The sequence below is a fragment of the Pimephales promelas genome, chromosome 17 (assembly GCF_988280905.1).
Source record: "Pimephales promelas chromosome 17, fPimPro1.hap1.1, whole genome shotgun sequence".
In the NCBI taxonomy this organism is placed as follows: Eukaryota; Metazoa; Chordata; class Actinopteri; order Cypriniformes; family Leuciscidae; genus Pimephales; species Pimephales promelas.
The window spans coordinates 15,759,566-15,783,714 of NC_142785.1; the positions used below are offsets into that span (position 1 = coordinate 15,759,566).

At 35.2% G+C, this 24,149-nt stretch overlaps 2 protein-coding genes across 3 annotated transcripts in view; one reads left to right on the forward strand and one right to left on the reverse strand.

Annotated features, from left to right (window-relative positions):
- Positions 1–1,183: 1,183 nt before the first annotated feature.
- Positions 1,184–9,692, reverse strand: aarsd1 (alanyl-tRNA synthetase domain containing 1). Its single transcript, XM_039664772.2, has 13 exons — positions 9,594–9,692; positions 9,153–9,281; positions 8,861–9,020; positions 7,981–8,038; positions 7,737–7,893; positions 6,680–6,796; positions 6,419–6,549; positions 6,273–6,339; positions 6,099–6,190; positions 5,267–5,321; positions 5,062–5,156; positions 1,585–1,744; positions 1,184–1,321 (listed from the first exon to the last, which is right to left on the reverse strand). The coding sequence occupies exons 1-12, from the start codon at positions 9,630–9,632 to the stop codon at positions 1,606–1,608; spliced, it is 1,239 nt and encodes a 412-aa protein (XP_039520706.1). The 5' UTR covers positions 9,633–9,692; the 3' UTR covers positions 1,184–1,321; positions 1,585–1,605.
- A 790-nt stretch (positions 9,693–10,482) lies between these two features.
- Positions 10,483–24,149, forward strand: part of sgms1b (sphingomyelin synthase 1b) — a 28,309-nt gene continuing 14,642 nt past the window's right edge. Inside the window, exon 1 of one of the 2 annotated variants that reach the window (XM_039664775.2) lies at positions 10,483–10,618. The gene's annotated coding sequence lies outside the window, so the exon portion shown is untranslated. Of the gene's footprint in view, positions 10,742–24,149 lie in introns of both variants that reach the window. The other variant, XM_039664773.2, reaches the window with a different exon arrangement.

The window sequence follows — 24,149 nt, forward strand, 5'->3', positions numbered from 1 at the left end:
CGCCCAGAGACGACGGAAAAACAAAAAGCAGCATTTATTTCTGCTCGGAGTCGCAAGACCAGCCGAACGCTGCGAGTGTGTGTTAGAAATCAGGAATGGTGAGAGAACATTGTGCTTGGTATGTTGTTCATCTTCAAACCAAACTTGGGTCTTCAGCCAGCAAAGTTTAAATCCCTTCTGGCTTTCCATAATGTTAACAGGCGGTCTTTCGGCCACATGACATGAGAATTCACACTACAAAAGCAATCTGCTCGAACTGGAAGGTGGTTGAAAGTGGACAAGCTTAAAACATTTTAGACCCCATTTACACCCAGCGTGACGCATCTTAATACCAGGTGTAAGGGCCTAAATGTACACATTTATTTCCCATCCCTATTTTGTGACTTTAATGGAATAATTCACACACAAATTAAAAATTCTGTCATCATATCATCTTCTAAAGACTTATATAATGCCTAATACGTAACAATTTAATACAGTGTATTTAGATTAGAGCAGCTGTCACAATATCTTATTCATATCCTTCCAAAAATGAAATGTGATACATTTAATTCAGTATTTTCTGTCAGTCTTTATTAAGAACCAGTCCATCAGCAGACAAATAATCAACATCATGAGCCATATGGTAATTTCTGAAGAGTGTGCATTCCTTAAAATTGAACAAAGGAGAAAAAAAACCCTCATAGATACAATAGGACTCCAATTTACACTCGCTCTCAATCAGCTGTAAGCTTAACAGTATCATTTCGGTTCCTACAAAAATTAATTAGTATTAAAAAAAAAAATGATTTTGGTGACACTTTACTTAAAGCCTTAATATATATATATGAAGAGTTCAGATGCAAAAGCCTCTAAATGCCATTTGAAATTTTCTTCTTTAATGATGATTTTTATCAAACTTGTATATTTAAGTTCAGTAATTTCACTTAAATAACAATTAATAGGTAATTATCATTGCCATTTAAGTGAAATTATTGAACTTAAATATACAAGTTTGATAAAAATCATCATTAAAGAAGAAAATTTCAAATGGCATTTAGAGGCTTTTGCATCTGAACTCTTCATTTATAAATTATTTGGATGGACAGTAAAAATTAATTGGCTGGAGTACTTACTGTATACAGTGATGAAGATGATGCATCATCTTACATCACAAGGTTTATTTAACATACAGCCAACATCCAAGCCAGCATGTGACAAACAATACCACACATTGAAGTGAGCACAATGAGGAACTTAAATACACAGTGATGATGAGTCAATGACGAACAGCTTTGATGATCGGTATTGGTGTCCATGGATACTGATGCGTGGCGGGAATCTAGAACCAGAAACACACATCATGAATGTAAACGAAACAGCATGTCCAAGAACCTAAAACAGACTGAACAGGACTGTGACATTCATGCAGTGCATCAAATGTAGAAATAGAGCATCTATCAACAAAAGGTGTAAAATGAAGCTTTGCGACACATTGTGGGCTTTCATGTAGACAGTTTCCTTGCAACTCACGACACTATCTAGTTCAATGCGCTTGATGCACATGCAGCAGTGTAGACAGAGTCTGGATCATCATCAACACACCTGTTTGTGTCTGCGGTTGTTTTACTCCTCTCCTGCAGTGAGTTTGCAGCTATGCTCTCGCAATAAGGACTCAGCCTCTGCCCTCTTCACCAGACTGTTGGCTTTACCCTGGTAACGTCCAGCCTTTCCAGCTCCTTTACCCTGCAGCAGCTCTGACACTCTACACATCATGACACCAACAGGGGAGCATTTCATTCAGAAGAGTGGCGTCTACTGGAAGCATCACAACCACAACATAATTCTGCATGCAACAATTCAATTTGACGTATTACAGAATCCTTCCCTTGACAGGCAGTGAACATACTTCTAAAGCTAAGGGATGTTAGCAAAAGCAACCAAACTTGTAGACAGTAAATAAGATGGAAGAATGGTAAATCGTTCTTGACTGAGTTTTGTCTGTAAATGTGGTGCATTTTTGATTATTGTGGCATCAAGTATTTTAAAATAATCGTAGTCACAAGTGGGCGATCCTTGGCACTTTTTCTAAGGCTTCTAAATTATTAACATGATCAAAATTTTACACAATCGACTACATGCCTTCTGTTGTCTCTGACTGATAGTTTAAACTTTATTAACACGTAAACGGCCTTTTAGAATAATCGTGGTACTCTTTACTGATTTATGAAGTAAACATAAGAATCATTTTCAAATTGTTAAGAATATTTCAAGATGAACACTTGCTCCTTGATTATCCATACATCCTTTTTTTTAAAATCATGCTAAAATGTATGCATCAACTATGATTCAGACTTTTGAGGAACATTTATTTGATCATCTCACAATTGTATTTGCATCATATGTTTTGCTTTCAAAATAAAAACTAAATAGCTTTGGTCATCATATGTTTTGCTATCACAATAAAAAATAAATAGCTTTGGTCATAAAACTAAGCATTTTAATATCATCTTAACATATTACTGGGAGATATAAAGTGACGACTGATATTTATATTAGGGCTGTGCAAAAATTAATTGCGATTAATCGCATCCAAAATAAAAGTCTGTGTTTACATAATATATTTGTGTGTGCTGTATATAATTATTTTGTATATATAAATACCTATGCATGCATGTATATATATAAGAATTATGTGCGCTTAAATTCTGTATATATAAATAAATACATCATCTATATTATATAAATAAAAATATTTTATATATGAATAACACATTTTCTTAAATATATACATGCATGTGTGTGTATTTATATATACAAAATAATTATATACAGCACACACAAATATATTATGTAAACACAGACTTTTATTTTGGATGCGATTAATCGCAATTAATTTTTGCACAGCCCTAATTTATATGCATTTTATTAAAATATTCTGTTATACTGTTATATACTCTTACGTTTTTGCCATAAACTGTGAATATCAGCAACTGCATAAAATTCATATTTTTTCCTCCTCGTCTGTAAGCTCCATATTCTCACAATATCATAGTATATGAGGCCTGATGCGTCAAATATGATGCTCAACAAAAACACATTAGCAAAACTTTTTTTGTCTAAAGGTTCGATATTTTTTTTTTTTCATTTTAGAATGGAAATTTTTGACTATTTTTTAATATGCCAAAAAAATTCTGTCATTAATTACTCACCCTCATGTCGTTACAACCCTGTAAACTTTTGTTCATCTTTGGAACACAAATGAAGATCTTTTTGATGAAATTTGAGAGCTTTCTGTCCCTCTATTGATTATCAAACATAAACAGAAGCTCAACTGAACCTGCTTGATGCTCGAAAACAAACCGACAAACCTTATTGGTTCTTGCTAAAGCTCAAACATGCTGCGTAACAGAGAATGCACCTCATTGGTTCTCGCACATGAAGCGAACATGCTTGAGCTTTTGTTTACCTCTACTGATGTGTGTGTTGATGAATGTTTATGTGAATTAAAGCCTAAATTAAATCTGTTCATAATATAAAGCAACCGAGTCTCTTCAGAAAATTTGGACTTAATCGCTAAATTCATATGGATTAGTTTTATGATCTCTTTATGAAGTGTTAAAGTGGTAGTTGCGTAGCTGTCAATGGAGGGACAGAAATCTCTCAGATTTCATCAAAAAGATCTTCGTTTGTGCTCCGAAGATGAAAAAAAGTCTTTTGGGTTTGGAACAACATGTGGGTGAATTTTCATTTTTGGGTGAACTATCCCTTTAAAAGGGTTGAAAATTGCCAATACGAAAAGACTTAAAAAGGCACACTAGACCATTTTTGGAGCACCTGCACCGCTTGTTCTTTTCTTTGTTTTTCTAACCCATTATAGTAGTCAGCATCAAGTGCCATATATCATTTTTATCAGGAGAACTTGAAGTTTCAATCTATCTCATTTAAATAATCCAATTTTACATTTAATTTGTCTTAGAATGAATGAATTTACCAGATTTAAGAAAAACGGCAGCATATTTGTAGTGATTTTTTTTACTCAACTTAAACAAATCCTCCTAAAGGTTTGGATTTTTTCCTTTAGAAAGCTGTACTTGGATATTTTACATTTCCAGATGTAATTTTGACTACATGCAACAATCCCTAAGCAAGTTATAGGTATTTATTACAACATTATTATAGGCGATTTTCAGTGAAAAGCATTGTTTCAGTGAAAACAGTGTTTTTCATACTGACAATTTAGATGTGTCCAAATTTGGACACATCTAAATTGTCAGTATGAAAAACACTGTAAATAGTTAAGGAAGTAACATAAATAGAAACATTGTAGTAGAACAATGAAGCAAAAAAAAAAACAAAAAAAACTTATATATAAATAAAACTTATATATATATAAACACACACACACACACACACACACATACATAGCCTATATGAACTACTTTGACTTTACCTCTGTTCAAATTTCTAAAGAAAGATGCTAATTGGTCGTGCAAAAGACCAGAAACTATATTTATTGGTTGAGTAGATGATAGTTTTAACCAATCTGGGGATGGGGTGGGACTAAGCATTAACAGTCATTTATGATTGGCTCAGAGGAAAAAAACGCACGGGCTTCTTTGACGAATCAATGCTGATCAAAACTTGATGACGCAATCACATTCACTACGGAGCTTCTGAATGTCCAAACGCGATTAACCCGATATCACAGAAAAGCCGCGAATCTCCTCTTTATGGGACTTTTTAAAGCATACGGATTGGAGCAGCGGTTCAAAAGTTATTTAACATTTAAGAACAACAGTTATTTTTAGCCGCCGGCGGCTGTATAGGTCTTTAAGGTTAACAGCTTTAAAGTAATTTCGGTGGTAAACAAACTCATAGTAGAGCGGAAAAAACAGCAATGTTTTACGGGATGCTTTACGGGAACGACGTCAAGCACATCAACAACAACATATAAAGCCACTTGCGCGCATTTCACGGCTATTTACGACAGTGCAAGTATACCACAGCGACTCTAGGGGTCGCTGTTTCACAAAACTACAAATGCTGCGTAGTGTGCCTTCAAATAAGTATTGGACTTACCGAGGTCCCACTTCAGTGATGATATTCTCAGGCCCTGCGAGCAGGAACAGTCCTGCACCCTTCTCCTCACCCACAGTCAGGAAGATCACTGTGTCCTACACAAGCACAGCAATGAGAGTGCAAACTACGTGTCAATCTCCAGAATGGGCATCTGTGAATAACACTGCACATAAATTGGAATCCAGAAATAAAAGATGTGGTTCACCTGAAATCCAATTTCATTTGCGATGATGTTCATGAACTCATTATCTCCATCTTTGCTGTGAAAATATCACCAAAAGGCAGAAAAGCTGATAAATGGACTGAACTTTTCAATGATACCCTAATATTTTCATGTTGAATATCTTGTTTTATCTGGAATTACATCAGGTTATGGAAGTAGAATGGGTTGAGAACGGCATTTCTTGCTGATTTTATTCCCTCATAAACCACCATGAATTTAAGGGGTCATTTACAAGACATGGGTTTCAACTAAAAACAGATTTTTTTTATGTGTTTTGGCTAATCATTTGCATGAAAACTGCGTTTTGGACAAGTTTTTGAAAACGATACAATTATTGTCTCCATGTAAAGTACAAAAGTGTGATAGCGATGACGTCATCCGCATTATGTGTACAGTTATAAGTCACGTAGTGTTTCTTTACAAAGTGACATCGCCAATTACTGGCCTTGCAGCAGAATACGCCGTTTTTAGTTGTTTTCATGGATTCATGTGTACGGGACAAAGTTTGTCATCTGTACGTGAAAAACAAAAAAAGACGTTTCAGTTTTTAGTACATCGTTGTCATATAAACATACCCAGAAATTGATCATTTATTTTTGGTCATAATATTTTTCAAATTCATTCATCCTTTTAATCTTTAAATCAAAATAACTTCCTAGCAGGGACTAGAAACACAATCATCCAATAGCAAATCACAACCATATGATCCAATCTACATCCAATGGACAAAATCAAGCACCGCCCTACATTTTATCTTGTTCGAGAAGCCGTTTCACTCAGATATAAGACTTTAACAGGAAAGTTAAGCACGCACTTGTGTAAGCTGAAGAAGTTTCCTCTGTCCATTTTGTTTTTGAAGTTCTGAGCTATCAGAACCGCCATATCCCTCAGGATAGTAAGGTTACTCTGTCACAGGAACACACAGGGTACTGATTAATAATTGCTCAAACGAAAAATGTATCAGTTGACTTGTTCGACAGTAGCTTACCTTCTGAAGACGTTTGACCGTCTTTTGTAGCTTGTCCACGGCATCAACATGCTCATCAGTCCCTGTCCTAATAGACCACAGGAAAAAACGTTAAGTTTGTCGAGGAGAAGCAGACAGGTCACCTGATTCAAAGGAGAATAACTCACTTGAGGAGGGCGGTCAGAGATTTTTCAATATTGAAACTCTTCTCAGCATACTTAAGCACTCTGTTGCCCACTAAGAATATCAGGTTGGTTTTGTTCTTCTTCCCTTTTTCAGTCCCCAAAATCTTTATAATCTAATGAGCATGCAAACACAATTTTTGAGTGATTAAACAGCAGAATATCACTGAATAATATACTAAGACTATGGCTAAGTTGGGAGGTGAGATGACCTAAATTGTGCTCGACAAGGACAGAAGGACTGACCTGTAGGTGACTGAGGTTGGACACATGAGTCCCACAGCACATGTTGGCGTCTACGCCCTCAATGTCAATGATCCTGATGGGCCCAGCATGGTCGTCCGGAAGCCCGCGGCTTCTTACCTGTTAAAAAAAAGTTAATCAAAAAAGACATTTATATTGTTATGAAAGGTTTCTATTTCAAATAAATGCTGTCTGTTCATCAAGAATCACGAAAAAAAAAAATGTATCGTGGTTTTCACTAAACTATTAAGCAGCCCAACTGTTTTCAACATTGATAATAAGCAATGCATCTTGAGCACTAAATCAGCATATTGTATTATTATTATTATTATTTTTTTTTTTTAAATAAAAAGAGCCTTGTGAGCATGAGAGACTTCTTTCAAAACTTTAAAAATCTTACCAAACCCAAACTTTCAAAAGATTTTTTGAATTTGACAGATAATACACTGCCTGGCCAAAAAAAGTCACTTTTTGGATTTAAACAGGCAAACGCTTTAGAGTCAATGATTGGATCATTATTGCAGTGATTAAGTTTCTACCATGTTATATGTTTGGCAACAGTTTTTATAACCCTAATTGGAGTGCGTAGCTTTTCATTTCATAAACAACCATATATGGATATAACATAACAATATTTATTTCTATCAAGGGGACATCAATGTTTGGTGAAGATCTTGTACTGACAATGCAAGAGTCCATCCCTCTGTAAAGTCTCCTCCAGCACAACCCAAAGACTTTCAGTGAGTTTAAGATCTGGACTCAGAAGAGCCAATACATGTGTGAAAATGATTCTTGATGCTCTCAATCATTCGGTCACAGTTTGAGCCTGATGAATCTTGACATCCTGGAATATGGCCATGGTGTGTCTTCCTACACGCTTATTTAAGAAATGAAAAGCAACACACTCCATCAGTTAGGGTTCGAATCAGAAGATATTTGCCGTTTCAAAGCCCGATTAGATTTGGCTTGTATTCTCATATTCCTCCTTAGGTAAATGACAATGTAGTATTTGAGATTTCTAATAAAGACTAAAAGTAGATTTGTGAAGATGCACACATGCCTTCTCCACAGCTGGATCATCAATGGAAAGAAGGTTGACAGTGACGGGAATGTGTGCACGGATTTTCTCATTCACAGCAGCCTCCAAAACCTCCATTTCTCCGGGCTTCACCGAGGCAGTGTCCAGCTCTATGCTGCTCCGCTGACGTCCCAACTCCCTGTATCATTTCATCACCAGCATGCTTTAACGTTTGATAATCTAATTTATTTTAGAGTCATTTAATAGATCCTACTAAAGCTCTTACCAAGAGGTAGTTTTGTATCCAAACATTGTCTCAGCTAAAGCTGTGATCAAGTGCTGACCTTTAAAAAAAAAGCAACAAGTATGAGATAAAATCAGTTTGAACTTTATTAAATTCTATTGTACTATATCAAAATTTGTTCGTCAAACTTGATTGTAATGGTTTTACAATCTAATGATTTTATACTTTTTAGTACAATTGTTCAAACATGGTACATGTGTTGTTTTCTTGTGAAATTGTGAAGATGTACGAATATCATTTATATTGTTAGTGATATTTCTAGATGAACACTTACTGGACTGAAGTCACTTGGGTTTACTTGATTATCCATAGATAATCGTTTAGAAAAATCATGTTGAAATGTGAGTATCAAATATGATGTATCAGGAACTTTTATTTGTATTATCGCTCAATCATAATTTTTTGCATTGTATTATTATATACCTTACTTCCGTAATGAAAACTACAGAGGTTTGATCATACAACTGTTATCATAAAAGTATTTAAATATCATCTTACAAAGACATACTGTGTTTTGGGGAGATAGAGTTACAACTTATATTTACATTTTACATGCATTTTATGCAAGTAGCCTGCTATTGCTTAATTACAAGCTACTAGAATTTCGCCATATGAATATTAGTGACTGCACCAAATTGCATATTTTGCTCAGTTTGGACATCTGAATACAACTGAGGTGTTTTTTCCCCCCTCTTCAAGCTTCATATGAGTTTTATTCTCCTACTGTACATAGTATGTGACCCATAAAAGCTAGAAAATGTTTTTTAAAAGTATATATTTTGTCTAAATGAACTGTTTAATCCTTTCCACTATTATTTTATTTCATATGTCAGGTTTTGGTTCTCTCAAACACATTCCTCACCCGAATGCTGCTGCATGTGGTCAAACCGTCGCTCCCAGTCCAGTTTGATGTGGACCTCCTGACCCTCCTCCAGGGCAGAGCTGATGAAGTGCACAGCCTCTGGACCCTGTCTCACCACACGCAGGACTGAGACACCACCGACCGTCCCATGATCATCAGGCTGGGAATGATGAAAACACATCAATCTCAAATCAAGCTCATGCTATGAAAATATATATATTTAGGGATTGTTCACATTGTATCTAGATACTAAGTTACCAGCATTGTTTGGCATTAAAGAAAGAGAACTTACCTGTCCTCCACCCTCTGGAAACAGAATCGTGTCTTTCAGAGTCACATTAAAACCCTTCAGCTTTTCTTTTTTCCCATTATTCTCTAGCTTTAATTCTGCAGGCACGCAAGACACGACAGACGTGTCAAACTACAAAAGGAAAGTGAACAAACAAAAAGAACATTGACTTTTTTGGTTTGAATGTATGTAGCTGACCTAAATATTCCTGAAGTGAGAAATGCACTTTTACAAAATATTATACATACACTCTGGATTAATATCAAATCAACATGTGTTACACATGAACTGTATCATATGCAGAGAAGTACAATCTCTGCAGCTGTCACTGCTGGACATGTGTTGTCGTTAAAAACACTCTGTGTCACACATTCAGGTAACGTAATGCTCTTTATTCACTGTTCTAGTGCTACAAATGTCTTTAAATCTGAAATAGCCGCATACCTGCTGCAAGTAACTGTCCCTTTGACACTGAAAAGCCATGTATTTCCATGTACAGTATTTACAGCAATCACTTTGTGACAGTCGGCACCGACCGAAAGAGCGCACACACAGCCAATTTTCAAAATAAAAGTCTTTTACTCAAACAAAATGCGTATGTGTGCATCTGTGTGTACATAAATCATGTCACGTAATCTTGTATCAATGTAAGACATTTTGCTATAAGCTACACTGTTGTGATGTTAAGTTAAATGCATAAATAATTAATTCAATAAATAATTAATGATTTGGCATGACTGGAAAGTAGATCGTGTTTTTTATTCAAGAAGAAAAAAAAAACATAAAAATTAATCTAAAATCAATATATGGCCCATTTTTTATATTTTTTTCCTAGGCTATGTAGAATCTTCACAGAGATTAATAATTATCAAAAGACACTTAATTTGACAGATGTCAAGAAACATTTTCTTATTACAGTTTTGTATGAGGGAAAACAAATTCTTGACCAGTAGGTGGCGCAACTGACCACAAATTACATATAGTCTAATAATTTAATGAAAACAATTCGGAGTGTTTTAAATGCGGCATACGAAATGAATGAATCCATAAATTAATGAATTAATGCTGTATTTGCTTGCCATGTGTATTTGATAAATATTATTATAATATCCTAAATTTCAGGGAATCGTATGCAGTAAGAAGAAAAAAGCATTAAGTCACTTAAGGGCACTGCCTATGACAGTAATTTTCTCAGCAATAAACAAAAAATCAATAATTGCATTCAACTGCAGACAACAGCCCATTACCAGTGAAATGAATATGGCACGACTTCGATTTTCTCATTCTCGTCCTTTTTTCCACCCACCCAAACAAACAAACACACACGAGGTATTGCCCCTCCTTCAGGAGGTCAGTGAGTGATCAGAAATCCTCGAAAACTCCATCGGAGACCTACGTGCTTCTGTTACCAGTAATTCAATACACTTCATCAACTGATTTTTCTATGCAACTCCCAACACACATGCGTGGTGAGTGAGTGAGCGAGCTCGAGCTGTATAGAGCAGCAGATCTCTTCAAGACGTTCACACACTTACTCCTGATGAATCTCAAAGCACACTCATCCTGTGGGTTTGTGAAGATGAGCTTTCGTGGTAGGTTTCCGGCTGCATTACTAATCTCTTCACGAGCACGCTTGAATATAACCGCTAACTGGAACATTCGAAGGGCTTTGCGGTTACAATGTTTCATCTGTTGATCCTCGCAACTTTAGAACGCTTCCAGTTGCTTTTGCCTTGATGAATGCTAGAGCTGCTGGTTTAATGTTGTTGTTGTACCATCTGTTGCGAATGCATCATGTATGCAGAACTTGGAAATGTTTGTTTTATGTTGTAGTAGTTGTTATCAAATAGTGGCAGGGTGATACTGTGATCTCGAAAGGTTGTAATCTTTCCCATGATGCCAATGTTAGCCTAGCATTTAAATTTTTTTTGAGGTACTTAAAAGACTAAAGGGATTCTGACAGCAAAAGCTGTTGGAATAAGGCCATGGCTACAGGTTGCTATGCATTGCTATCGTAGATGGAAAATCTGTAAGGGAATTGTGTTTTCTCCTGGCTTGGAAAAGTCATCGTCTTAACGGGACCCTGTAATGTAGATCTCAGTAATGTGAATGCAATTGTTTTCATATTAGTTTCTGTTGTTTTTTTATTACATTTTTACAAATTTTTATTACATTTTCAAACCAAAATCTGATTAAATGACCCTAAAATTATTAAAAAAAAAAAAAATAAATAAATAAATAAAAATAGTAATAGGCTACTTAAAAGTTAACTGTAGAAGTACGAATGCACTGAAACTGATAATATTGTGGCCGATATTTAAATTCGTTATTTTAAATTTAAAATGTTTCAAGTGAGTCTAGACATCATAACATTAAGTTTACTTATAATGTATTAAATTATTGTTTTTATTAGATATTAACTTTTAGTGCTTGATAATCGGCAAAGCTAATCGGTTAAAGTTTACAATGATTCAGTTCGTTAACGTTAGCATGCGTTCAGTATTAGAAATTAACAAAAAATTACTTTTTAAATATTTTTTTAATAAATATTTGTTAATGTATTATAAACAAGCATGACTTAACTAAACAATAGTACATTTTTAAAATAACATTAACCTAGATTAATAAATTATGTTAAAATATTATTTATTAAATGGTCTTAGGTAATGTTAATAATAGAGGTGTAACAATACAGTTTATCGTGTCACAATATACCGCAATACAAAAATGCAACAATATGTATCGTGGATAGTTATAATTAAAACTATCTGTGAGAAAAAAAAAATATGTTTACAGAGTTTTAGTGTCAGTACTACATTAAAGGGATAATTCACTTTGAAATTAATTTTTGATATGTTTTAGCTAACCTCAAGGGCATCCAAGATGTAGGTGTCTTGTTTCCGTAGTAGTTTCAATTTTAATAGTTTTAGGTCAAAGCGTTCTTGTCTGTCAGTCATATAATGCAGGTCTATGGTCACCACCTCAAAGAGCATGCACAGAGAAGTCCAAATTTAATATTATTTAATGACTCGTAAATGTAAGTACACATGGCCTAAGACACAAAACGAGCGGTTTGTGTGAGAAAACGAACGGTATTTATATTGTTTTTACCTCTTGTAACCACAGCTATGTCCAAGTCCACTCATTGTTTACACAGAAAAAATATCGTAGGTAAGGCGGCTAATTAAAATGGTACTAATTTGCGCTTATCCGGAATGTTTAAACCCTTGTAAAAGAAAACAATTACGTATGCTCGCGTGATCTCCTCTTCACTTCCGAAGAGATCACTTCCTGCGCTTGCACAGACCAAAGCGTCCGCGCCCCAAGATCACTTGGACGTGGCTGTGGTTACAAGAGGTAAAAACTATATAAATAATGTTTGTTTTCTCACACAAACCGCTCGTTTCGTGTCTTCGGCCGTCAATGTGTACTTACATCTACGAGTCATTAAATCATGTTTAATTTGATTTTGGACTTCTTTGTGCATGCTCTTTGAGGTGGTGATAGACCTCCATTCTATGACTACTTCGGAAACAGACACCTACATTATTTAAAATGTATCTAGTCAGTGGCAGAGTGAAAGCTTATTCGTCTTTAATAATTCTGTATTTTTAACTTCAGAATCATGAATACTTTTATTCTTGTGTCTCCGCTGTCCTGTGCATTGGTTACCACCAGCACCAAGCCCAAGCCCATTTATTTACACCCACATTGTTATATCAAATTTAAATCCAAAATCGTTAAATCCATATGTCTTGGAGTGTCGCAATAATATCGTATCGTGATATGAATCGAATCGTGACATGAGGGTATCGTTAACTTACACCCCTAGTTAATAAATGAAACCCTAATGAGTGTTACCAGATAATCATGAAAATGTAAAAATACATGCAATATGAAATTTTAAATGGGCGATGCATTCAAATAAAATCTATTTTTTGCATATTAAAAAGTTTTTAATAACTTGATAGGTCTGGGCTGAGCATCACGTCGTTTACCCCATTTATCTTTGATAACATGCCCTAATGTGTATTTGGCTGCATGATTATTTACCGTAATATTCTGAAGAAAGAAGTGTTTCAGGTTTAGTCGGTTGACATAATGCAGCATTGTCTAGATGGTTTCAGCGCAGATGTTCTCAGATGACTAATGACTAAATGCAATTAGGATTAACCAGGAGACATTTATTAGGTAGTGACTGGAGCTGCTGGTGATCTCTGGGTAATTGTTTGTCTCTCAGGAGTGTGTGCTCTGGAAGTCACTGGAAACACAAGGCCAGCAGCAGCTGGGCTTCGGTCCCAGAGGCTTTAGGTAAAAAGACTTGACGAAACATGGAAATGTGCAGTTTGCATATGAAATGTAAGGTATTCTCTGCTTAAAGTTATGAAACTTTGCATTAAGCTGTTTCTTGTATATACGACTATTTTAAGAAGAGTGACATGGATACAGCTAAACCAAAAATGGTTTAGCTGTATCCATCCACTTCAATGATAAATTAGTTTGGCTCTTTTCCTCCCATGCTGGTAAATTTGTTTTCTGTGTGGTCTCTCTTTGGTAAGTCACATAACCGAGAACTCTAGGCTGTTTATGGAAAATATGAGACACCGCATGGAGACACGTGCTCCTAATATAGACTTTTACTTTGGAAAGCATAGTGCTGTCGAGTGTGTCCGTGGATAGTTTGCCACTGACACACTGATTTGTTTGTGTGTGTATGTGTGTTGCAGAATTCCACACACAGTAGCCTATGCACTTTAAAAATGATATTGAAAGAAGCTGTATAAATCAAAAGAATATGTTTTTAAAAGAAAGGATTTTAGGGGCCATTTAGACAACAACTTTTTCAACTAAAAACGGAAAACTTTTCATGCGTTTTGGTTGTTCATTTACATGACATCTTGATAATCCTAAATAAACGTTCTCCTAAAACCTCTTACCATAATTGTGAGTTTCACACACACTACAACTCAAGCATGCCTTGGGCAGGAATGAGAAATATTGTGATGTGGTCATTCATTCCCAGAAGAAGATTCTGATCATTCTTAGATCATGTGCTTATATTGTTGAAATATCTGAGAGAATAATACAATATAAAAAATGTTGTTTAGTTAGCTATTGTCTGGAAGAGTTGTTGTCTGAACACTTTTCTTTTGCCATGGCACTGTAGATTAAAACTATACACTGTGTGATATTTACCCCCATCTAGCGGTGAAAAGGTATATGACCATCCAGTGAATATTAGTTTCTGTTCCTCTCAATTCCGATTTTGTTTTAACTCCTACGGTGGCCAAGATTAACATGGCTTCCAGTTCGACCTTGTCCATGAGTGTTAACTCAAACGTAAACGCGAAAGACGAAGCTTGAATTAACGGCTATGTCCCACTTTGGCTAATGTACTTTCAAGATGGAGGGGCAACATTGCGACCGACACTAGAACCCCTTACCCGTATGTATTTTCAATGGCATATTATACACTCACGAGAATACTTTATTACTTTAACGAAGTAAATATACATTAATGAGCACATATATTTTTGGAAGAACTAAGTGTTTTTAGGTAAAAAATAAACTAAAAGAGTTATACAGTGTAGCTTTAAGTATAGCAGCACATTTTTCAGTTCAGTAGAATTAGATATTAATTATTATTCAAATATTTAAAAGTGTAGTAAGGCCTGTTTCAGACCTCATGCATGAGCAGTGCATAAGCCGGGCTGCACATATAGCTTTCAATCAATTCATATTTTTATGAGTATTTAATTTGTTTGTTGTCTCATACAATATTGCATACTATTGTGTTGATGAACTGATTCCTAGTGCATTTTCAACATATTTTCAGTTCAGCACACAGCATGAGGTAAAAACTACAAATCAGGCTTGGGAAATATGACAAATATATCAGATCACAAATTCTTTTCAGGCTGGACCGCAATCCTCAATCTTATCTCGATTCTTTTTCATATTGGTGTTTGAGGGTGTTTCTGTTTTGCAAGAAGATAGTGCACTATAGCCAAACTATTTTCTCTATTAAAAAATACAGTTCTACAAGATGACAAAATGCAAAAGGGTTTAGACTAATTTAAAGGGCTTAGATTTATATATATATATATATATATATATATATATATATATATATATATATGTATATATATATATATGTATATATATGAAGAGTTCAGATGCAAAAGCCTCTAAGTGCCATTTGAAATTTTCTTCTAAAATGATCATTTTTATCAAGCTTGTATATTTAACTTCAGTAATTTCACTTAAATGGCAATGAGGATTACCTATTAATTGTCATTTAAGTGAAATTACTGAACTTAAATATACAAGCTTGATAAAAATGGTCATTTTAGAAGAAAATTTCAAATGGCATTTAGAGGCTTTTGCATCTGAACTCTTCATATATATATATATACTGTATATATTCTATGGTGAAATGATTGTTGTTCCCTGGACATGTGATAAAGGGTCTCTCTGTGTCCGAAAGGGCAGACACTGCCTCTTCCCATACTTTTTTATGAGTGAATGAGGTCCAATCTTGAAACCTGCACAAATGCTTGGAAAATGGAAAATCCCCCTTGTTCATGTTAAGATTAGACTGGAAAACCATCCAAATTAGATTTATTTAGAAATTAGACATAGCAGTTTACTCAGTCATTCTTTTTTAAATGTATTAAATTTTTCAAAGCAGGGTGGGAACAAAAACTTGTAGTTACACATAATGATTTAGTCAGTAAAGGCAAGTGGACAGAGAAATGTGTGTATATGAAAGAAGCTTTTTCCTCTTTCCATGTTTTATATCTGACTTTTTGAACTGCTTAAATTTATGCTTGTGTTGTTTGTTAGTGTGAACTCAAGCCGTGCTGGTAATGCTAATGAAGTTTCAGCTTATGGAATGTGTGTGTCGAGGAGTTTAGAAGAAGACAGAGAGTGATTGAGAGACTCAATGGATCTATTGTGGCCTGTTCTTCCCCCAACAGCAGTGTTGTTGGACATCTTACTCTGACCCGTAGCTTTAGTTGAGCAATTAACTGACCCTTTACATCCCAGTTTTTGTAGATTTCGAAATCTGTTTTGAGTTGGGTTGGGTGATATATTGCATAACAAAAACAGCTTATTAAGCCATTTCACAATATTAAATAATAGGGCCATTATAAATGAACGAGATGTTGCCAGCACTGAATAATCTGCATAGATCTCTACCTGCATGATTTTGCAAGCAATAGTGGGATGAAATGTAACAAATTTTAGGAGGAACGAGGCAGAATTTTGCGTGAGCGGGATTGAAAAATGCATCCCAGTATTTCTTTTTGCAATTCAGTCAAATTGCTTGAATCATCAACATCATCGTGTTGTTATTGAATAGATTTGACAGGCTCATAAAATTTCACACAGAAACACATTAGAACAATTTATGAAACAAGACGTAAATAAATATTTCACACAAAAAAAACATTTATTTGTTCAATCATTTAGGCAGCTTTATGTAATTCCAAACCTGTATGACTTTCTTCACTTTAAAAAAAAAAAAAAAATATATATATATATATATATATATATATATATATATATATACACAACACAATGCAATGCGTAAATAACAAAACAGGAAAAACACCTGTAAAAAAGCAATACCGAATTGTGATGAATTTTTATATACTTTTTTCCCATGTGTGGGACACAAAAAGTGAGAAAAAAGCACTGTAAAAGTACTATAAAAGTTGTCCATAGACTTAAACACAATATTTCATGCCTTCTGATTGGTATTCATCTAAACGATTGCCTCCTCCAGTGAACTGAGATCCCTATCAGTGAGTCGTATTCATGAACCATTTCAGTTTTGTGAAATTAATCAACTGATTATTGGAAATATTGAAAATACAGTCATATGAGTTTGGAACGACATTCAGGGGAATAAATTACATCTGCATAAATCTGCATATTTGTGATATTTACCCCAAGGGGATTTTTTTTTTTTACCTTTTATAAAGGTTATTTTTTCCCCCAGTCTTAAGCTGTACTTCATATTTCATTTTAAATTCTTAAAGCTCCAGTCTGTTGCTTTTTTGGTTAAAAAATGATCCAAAATAAATCTGAACAAGTACATAACCAGCCAGTGTTCGAAACTATCTGCTTGCTGTAGCTCGATTCAAAGCGGTAAGCGTGTAATAATGTTTTTAATTCCAGTGGTACTGGTGGATTTCCGTGGGAGATTTGAGCGTGTCTTTGCGTCATTACGTCACATCTGTACACGTAAAGAAGGAGTCTCGACTAGTTGGCTATATTGCGTGAGGATGTTGGAGGTGGGGATTTATAGCCTTTTTTCACAGCACTTGATATAATTAAACTTTTAAATTTGATGGCAGATCTAGAAAGTTTCAAACGACAATCACCAGTGACAACAGATTCACCCGCTGTAAAATGCAAAAAATAAATATCTGAAGGGCATTACATGTAGTCACGCAATGTTGATGTTGTTAACATTAACAATTTGAGAACAAAGTATAATTTGCACGGTTTGACTTGATAAGATAAAAGAAATTTAGATTTATTCTGTGCGATTTACTGAATTTTTTTTTTTTTGTTAGTTATTCAGAAAAGCAAAACTGGAAAAAATTGTTCAGATGAAATTTTAGGTTGAAAATTCTTATGTTGGTCATACTTCCAAAAAGTATAATCTGTGATTCTGAATGACAGTATCCACATCGGAGTTGTGCCGTGCCGAGACACAACTCACATAATGTTAATAATTCCGAGAATGACTGCAATTGCAGATTTCGAACAGAGATGGCGACAAAGAGGAAAAACTGAGGACTGTAGCTTTAAATTTTACCAATAAATTCAGTTAGAATAATAAGGCAGTGCTGTTGCCAATCAAATTAAATCATTTACACTGAAAACTTTTAAATGCATTAAACACTGCTAGGAGATTATAAATATATTTTGAATATACAAATAAAAAAATGTCGGAAAGAACGATACTTTTATCGTTACGATACCTGCCTCCAGTTTGCATGGCTGATTCATTCAAGAATGAGGTGGTTGTTTATGAATGGGTCATTGAATCTTTAACTCAACCGATTTGTTCAAAACGCTGAATTATTCAGTAATGAAAACATGGTTAAGTGTTGCTTTGAGGTGTGCTATAGTTCTTCTGCTGCAATCTTTGTCTGGAATTGCGTCTCAATTGTAAGTGTCTTATTTGTAACTGTTTATTGTACTGTTGTGTAAAATCAGTGTCACATTTTCAATTACGATGGTATTCAGGAAAACAACTCTTTGTCATGTGGTATTGCTTAATTTAAAATTGTTAAAAAAGACAAAACTCCAGATTTTGAAAGATTATCTCAGTATGTTAAATCTCAGTATGTTAACTGAGTTTCTTTTTGTGTGCTGCGCTCATTTGTTTCGATTTCTCCTGCCTCAACAGCACAACCTTGTTATCGTCGGTACATTATACAGTATCCACCATAATCGCCACTTACACTAAATGTAATAAAATCAGTCATTCTCGCATTCTTGTTATTGATGTTTTTAATTAGACTTTAATTGTTTTTAATTAATTAAAAGTAAAATTTGTGAAGTGAAAGGGAGTGATTGACGGATAATATTAACCAATATATGTGTAATATATTTTGAGGGCGTACAGATTACATTTCTGGAATATATGTGACCTTTATGTGAATTTATTTTTATCTTTTCAACACTGTATTCTGTCACAATCAGACCCTGTATTCTTGTACAAACCTTTCTGACCCCGTATTCTTGTATAAACCTAGATAAAGCAGGTTAAATAAGTGACACACAATACCGGTGGGATTTAGACAGATAGCAGTTTTGTTCAGTCTCACACCTTCTGTTTGCCTTGCATTGGTGAAGCTGTTCAGTAACTCAATACCACTTCTGTTTACAAAGGCCGTTTGAGTCCTATAGATGGGTTGAAGAAATGAGTTGTGTATTTTTATTAGGTTTCTTTCCACAGAAAGTTTCAGTTGATTGCTATTATACGGAAAAAGTGACGCGTGTGCTGTACTCAAATTGAAACCTGGAATCATTTCTAAAGTAAATCCAGCAGTAGTTATAGCAACTGCTTTTTTTTTTTTTTGCAAATACATGGTATGAGTAAGTTCAGATGAAATCACTTATTCCTTGTCACCGATTGTGCATTGTTATAATGAGTAACCAAGCAACTGGATAAAGGAGTGAAGCAACTTCCTAAACCTACATGTGATACATTCTTGAATTAAGTTGGAGCTGTTACTAGGAAAAAAACAGCCAAGAGGTCTCCAGCATTCATGCACTCTTTCAATACTGTTTAAAAATATATTTTCAGGATGCATGAAGCTGGTTAAAAAACAAACAAACAAACAAACAAAAAAACATAAAAAGATTGTGCTAGAATCTAGAAGACTTAGAATCAAAAAGTGGGTACTCCTGGTTGAACATTTCATTTGTCACTACTCCCTACATAATTCCCATACTTCCATATGTGCTGATATTATAGTAGTATTAGTAAGTTTAACATTATTCTAACTCTTATAAAGAATTATTATATTTGTTCAAACTTCTCTGGTAGAATAGCCGTCTGGTAAAACAGCAATGCAGTGAAAAATGTGCCTTGAGAGGAAGTGAGAGGGTGTTGAGAAAATCCTTTTCTGTGAGCTTGATGTGGTTGATAGGCTTGTAAATAGGACGTATATACCTTTATATAAAACTATTGTTCAAATGTGTAGGTCAATGGCTACTTCCTAATGCTATGTACAAAAAAGCAGTGCCTGATGATGCTTCGCAAAATGCTTGCTCTTGAAAAATGGGTCAGTACCCGGTTTATTTTGACCAGCTTGCTCCTCAGAATCACAACCTGTAGCGAAGTATGATTAATTATTGATGTATTTTCTACCGGATGTTCAAAAATGCAAAGTTTTGTGTTTTTATTTTGTTTAAGTTTCCGGCTTACTGGCTAAATCAGGTCTTAGTGAAATTCTTTCCTAATATTGTCACTATTACTAGAGCCAGACCGATTTATCGGTATCGGCAGTTATAATGGCCGATAAATGAATATTTTAAAAATAAAATAAAAACGGACGGAATGCTTCAACCATGTCATGAGTGTTGGAGTTGTATAGTTTGTCCACCATAGGGCACTCTACACTGTCCCTGTTGGCAACACTCGTGTATAACGCAAAATATATAACGTATATTTTCTAGATCATGAATAGTATATATTTTTTACCATTCACCACTCTCGCGGTGCTCTCCGCCATTTTGAAATGGTCAAAGGTTATCTCATCTCGGCTACTCGTCCATCAAAATATTCTATAGTTGCCCAGTTGGAAAATACCACATGAGGGGGTGTTCATGTGCATTTTACACGTCGGCTTTTGGTATTTACCATAATTACCATAGCACATGAATGCACCACTAGTCCAGCAAAGAGTTGGTGCCGCTTTGGAACCAGTTTTCCTGGCCGAGAATCGGTTGTTTGGCTGTCGAAACACAAAGAACTGGTTCGCGTGCAGGTACCGGCTCCGAACCGGCTCTCAAAATGCTTTGGTGGAAAAGGGATAACAGTGCCGTCAGAATGTCTTAAATAACAGTATAGGAAAATACAGTTGGGGGGAATGTGTGTGATCAGAAATCGTGAAATTCATCATTCATGTTTTATGATGCCATTTTTCTGTCATGGTCTATGAACCCCCTGGCCCTGAATTAGCCTGGCCACACCATGTATAAAACCACCACTGTTGTTATAGTCACCGACTAACTGAGCAGTTCTGTTCTGGATGAATGAATGCCTCCAGTTAATGTATAGCTTTGCTCATATCAGTTAATGTTCTAAAGAAGCACATGAGATTATATCACTCACTGGAGCAGGTGACCAGCTCAAGTGATGATTGTTGTTATAAAGTGTGCAGATTTTCCGTTTTCTAATTCTAACATAGTTATATCTTTATTTAGATGCAGAAGAGTTTTAGCCTGGCATGCCAGACCTACCTCAAGATGTTCTTTGCTGCAAAAATAATTTTTGCTGCCACTAGGGTGCGTCTAGATTTCTAGGCTAGAAGAGTTTCCCTTTCACGTTGCATTGACATTTATCTGACTATTTGGCAGGCATCTTTATACTCAGTTCATTCTGAGGGTTGTCAGATGTTGTCTTATTAAACTATAAATTCAAACCTAAAAAATATTTGATGTTATCTTTTGCTTTTTATTACTTTTTATTTGATGTTATCATTAGCTTCCTTGGGTTTTGACCACATTGTTATGGTAGATTGCTTGTTCAAATGGATTACTCATTCAGAGTTTTAGAAATAATGTCTGAACGCCCCTGAAAAGTCCTCCACAATCCTGGAGTGTAGTTTTTCCTTGTTTCTGAGAGGTTGCTTAGCACTTAATGTAAGATTTGTGGCGTGTGCAGATACGTCGTGTGACCTTGGATCACAAAACCAGTCACAAGACGTATGGGTATATTTGTGGCAATAGCCAACAATACATTGTGTTGGTCAAAATTATGCCAAAAATCATTAGGGTAGTAAAGATCATGATCATCCATGAATATATTTTGTAAATTTCCTACCATAATTATATAAAACATTTATTTGTGTAAGTAAATGCAGCACAATCGCGAACATATGGACAACTTTAAGGGTGATTTTCTCAACGTTTTTTTTTTTTTTTTTTTTTTTTTGCACCCTCAGATTCCAGATTTTCAATTAGTTGTATCTTGGCCAAATATAGTCCAAACAATACATCAATGGAAAGCTTATTTATTCAGCTTTCAGGGGATGTCTAAATCTCAATTTCGAAAAATTGACCCATGTGACTGGTTTTGTGGTCCAGGTTTACATACGACTATAGAGAGACAGACTAAATTGTCTTAAGAACTTTATTAGGCCATTAGTCTGCAGTTACCACTGTTGTTTGACATTTACTGTCACATTCTCAGCCTGGTTATCTTCACTTTTTTCCCCTCTCTGTCTGTGGAGAAAAGGCCTCTGTACATGTGTCATTCAAAACACATTGTTTTGTAAGTTAAAAGAAAAAGACACAATGCATATGTCTTTGTTTTTATGCTTCTAGTAAGGATGTGTAATGTTTTGCAGTCTATTAAATTTAAATAAGAAACATATGATAATGAAAAACTGACTGTCCATTTATCCAGCTTATTGAATGATATACTTTCCAACTAAATAAAGCTTTCTTACTTTCTTGAAGTTTTCTTTCATTTATCTCTTTATTTATTTTTTTTGCTTCAACTTGCTTTAAAAAATATTTCTAGACATATAGGGTGAATTATATATGGTATATTTGTGGGTTTTCTCCAGTCAATTTTCTACCGGTCCAATCAGCGAACTGAGGGAGTGGCTGAGAACGATGACATTGAGGTTGTGTGCTAGTCTGAGTTGACATATGTCGCGACCAAACCTTAGCGATTGACTATGGCATATTGACTGCATAGATCCAATAGTTTTACTTTTAAACTTAAACGGAATACCCGCCTTCAAGGAAGCTAACACTTGTCAATGGAGAGCGGCCAGACTCTCTGCACAAATGATATGTACGAAAGTCTGGTAGGACCAGACTAAGTAATTACTGTACACTGTGCCTCGTTTACAAAATCTGCTGTCAAATTCTTAAAGGGTTAGTTCACCCAAAAATGAAAATTAAGTCATTAATTACTCACCCCCATGCTGTACCAACCCCGTAAGACCTTCGTTCGTCTTCGGAACACAAATGAAGATATTTTTGATTAAACTTGAGAGCTGTATAACTACCACATTGGCTCCTAAGGGACTGCCTCTTGACGGCCCAAAAAGTCAATGAAGAAAGTGTTTAAATATCCCAAGTGACTACCGTGGCTCAACTATATGTTTATCAAGCGACGCGAATACTTTTTGTGCGAAAAAACAAACAAAAATAACGAGTTTATTCGACTATTTCTTTTCTTCCTTGTAGGCCAGAACGAGACTTCCTTATAGATTTCCACGACGCATGCGCGAGAATTGCGATCTGAAGTAGTGTAAGCAGATCGCAAATCTCGCGCATGCGTCGTGGAAATCTAAGGAATTATTCACGATTCGTTCACGATTCCAATGACGCTGCTGATGTGTTATCTTGTGCGCCCGATTAGGACGATTAGGACATCCACGACATGCACACTTACGAACCATTTTTAAAAAATATTGCAATACCAAAATACAAACAATGTAGAAAAGCTTGAATACAGCACGTGTCTCCATCAGACTGTAAACGAAGCTCGGGCGCTCAAGATAACACGTCAGCAGCGTCATTGGAATCGTGAACGAGCAATGACAACAGGACCGGAAGAGAATACAATGCTAAATAAAGTCGTTGTTTTTGCTATGTTTGAACCAAAAAGTATTTTCGATGCTTCAAAAAATTCGAACTAATCCACTCATGTCACATGGACAACTTTGATGATGTCTGTATTGCCTTTATGGACAAGGTACATTTTCAATGGAGGAACAGAAAGCTCTCGGACTAAATCTAAAATATCTTAAACTGTGTTCCGAAGATGAACGGAGGTCTTACGGGCTTGGAACGACATGATGGTGAGTCATTAATGATATAATTTTCATTTTTGGGTGAACTAACCCTTTAAAGTTTGTATGCCCACTATATAGGTTATTATAAATGTCTATAAGTTCATACTGAAACAGTCCAAGGCCATTGTAATTACAGTCGATAGTAAACATGATGATCTCTTGACGGCAGTCCAATGAAAACTTAAGCAATAACAATATATATATATATATATATATATATATATATGAATCAAGCTCAGAATTAAGACCAGAATTAAGTCTTCTGGATAGCTGCATAAAAGTGATGATAAGAAAGTGGGGATGTTAGAATAGTGCTGTTATTTTGACTTGCATTATGTGTTTGTCCTGCTCAGCTTGGCTAGTGAATTTTGGGTTGCTTGTCAAAGTGAAAACATCGCAGGAAACCACAGTTACACTCTGATATAAGTTGTGA

Coding starts and splice junctions, on each gene's coding strand:
- aarsd1 (XM_039664772.2), bottom strand. CDS start 9,632: ATGGCTTTTCAGTGTCAAAGGGACAGTTACTTGCAGCAG. Junction 9,282..9,593: donor GGGACAGTTACTTGCAGCAG/GTATGCGGCTAT, acceptor TTCCTTTTGTAG/TTTGACACGTCTGTCGTGTC. Junction 6,797..7,736: donor ATGATCCAGCTGTGGAGAAG/GCATGTGTGCAT, acceptor TTTTTTTAACAG/GTAAGAAGCCGCGGGCTTCC.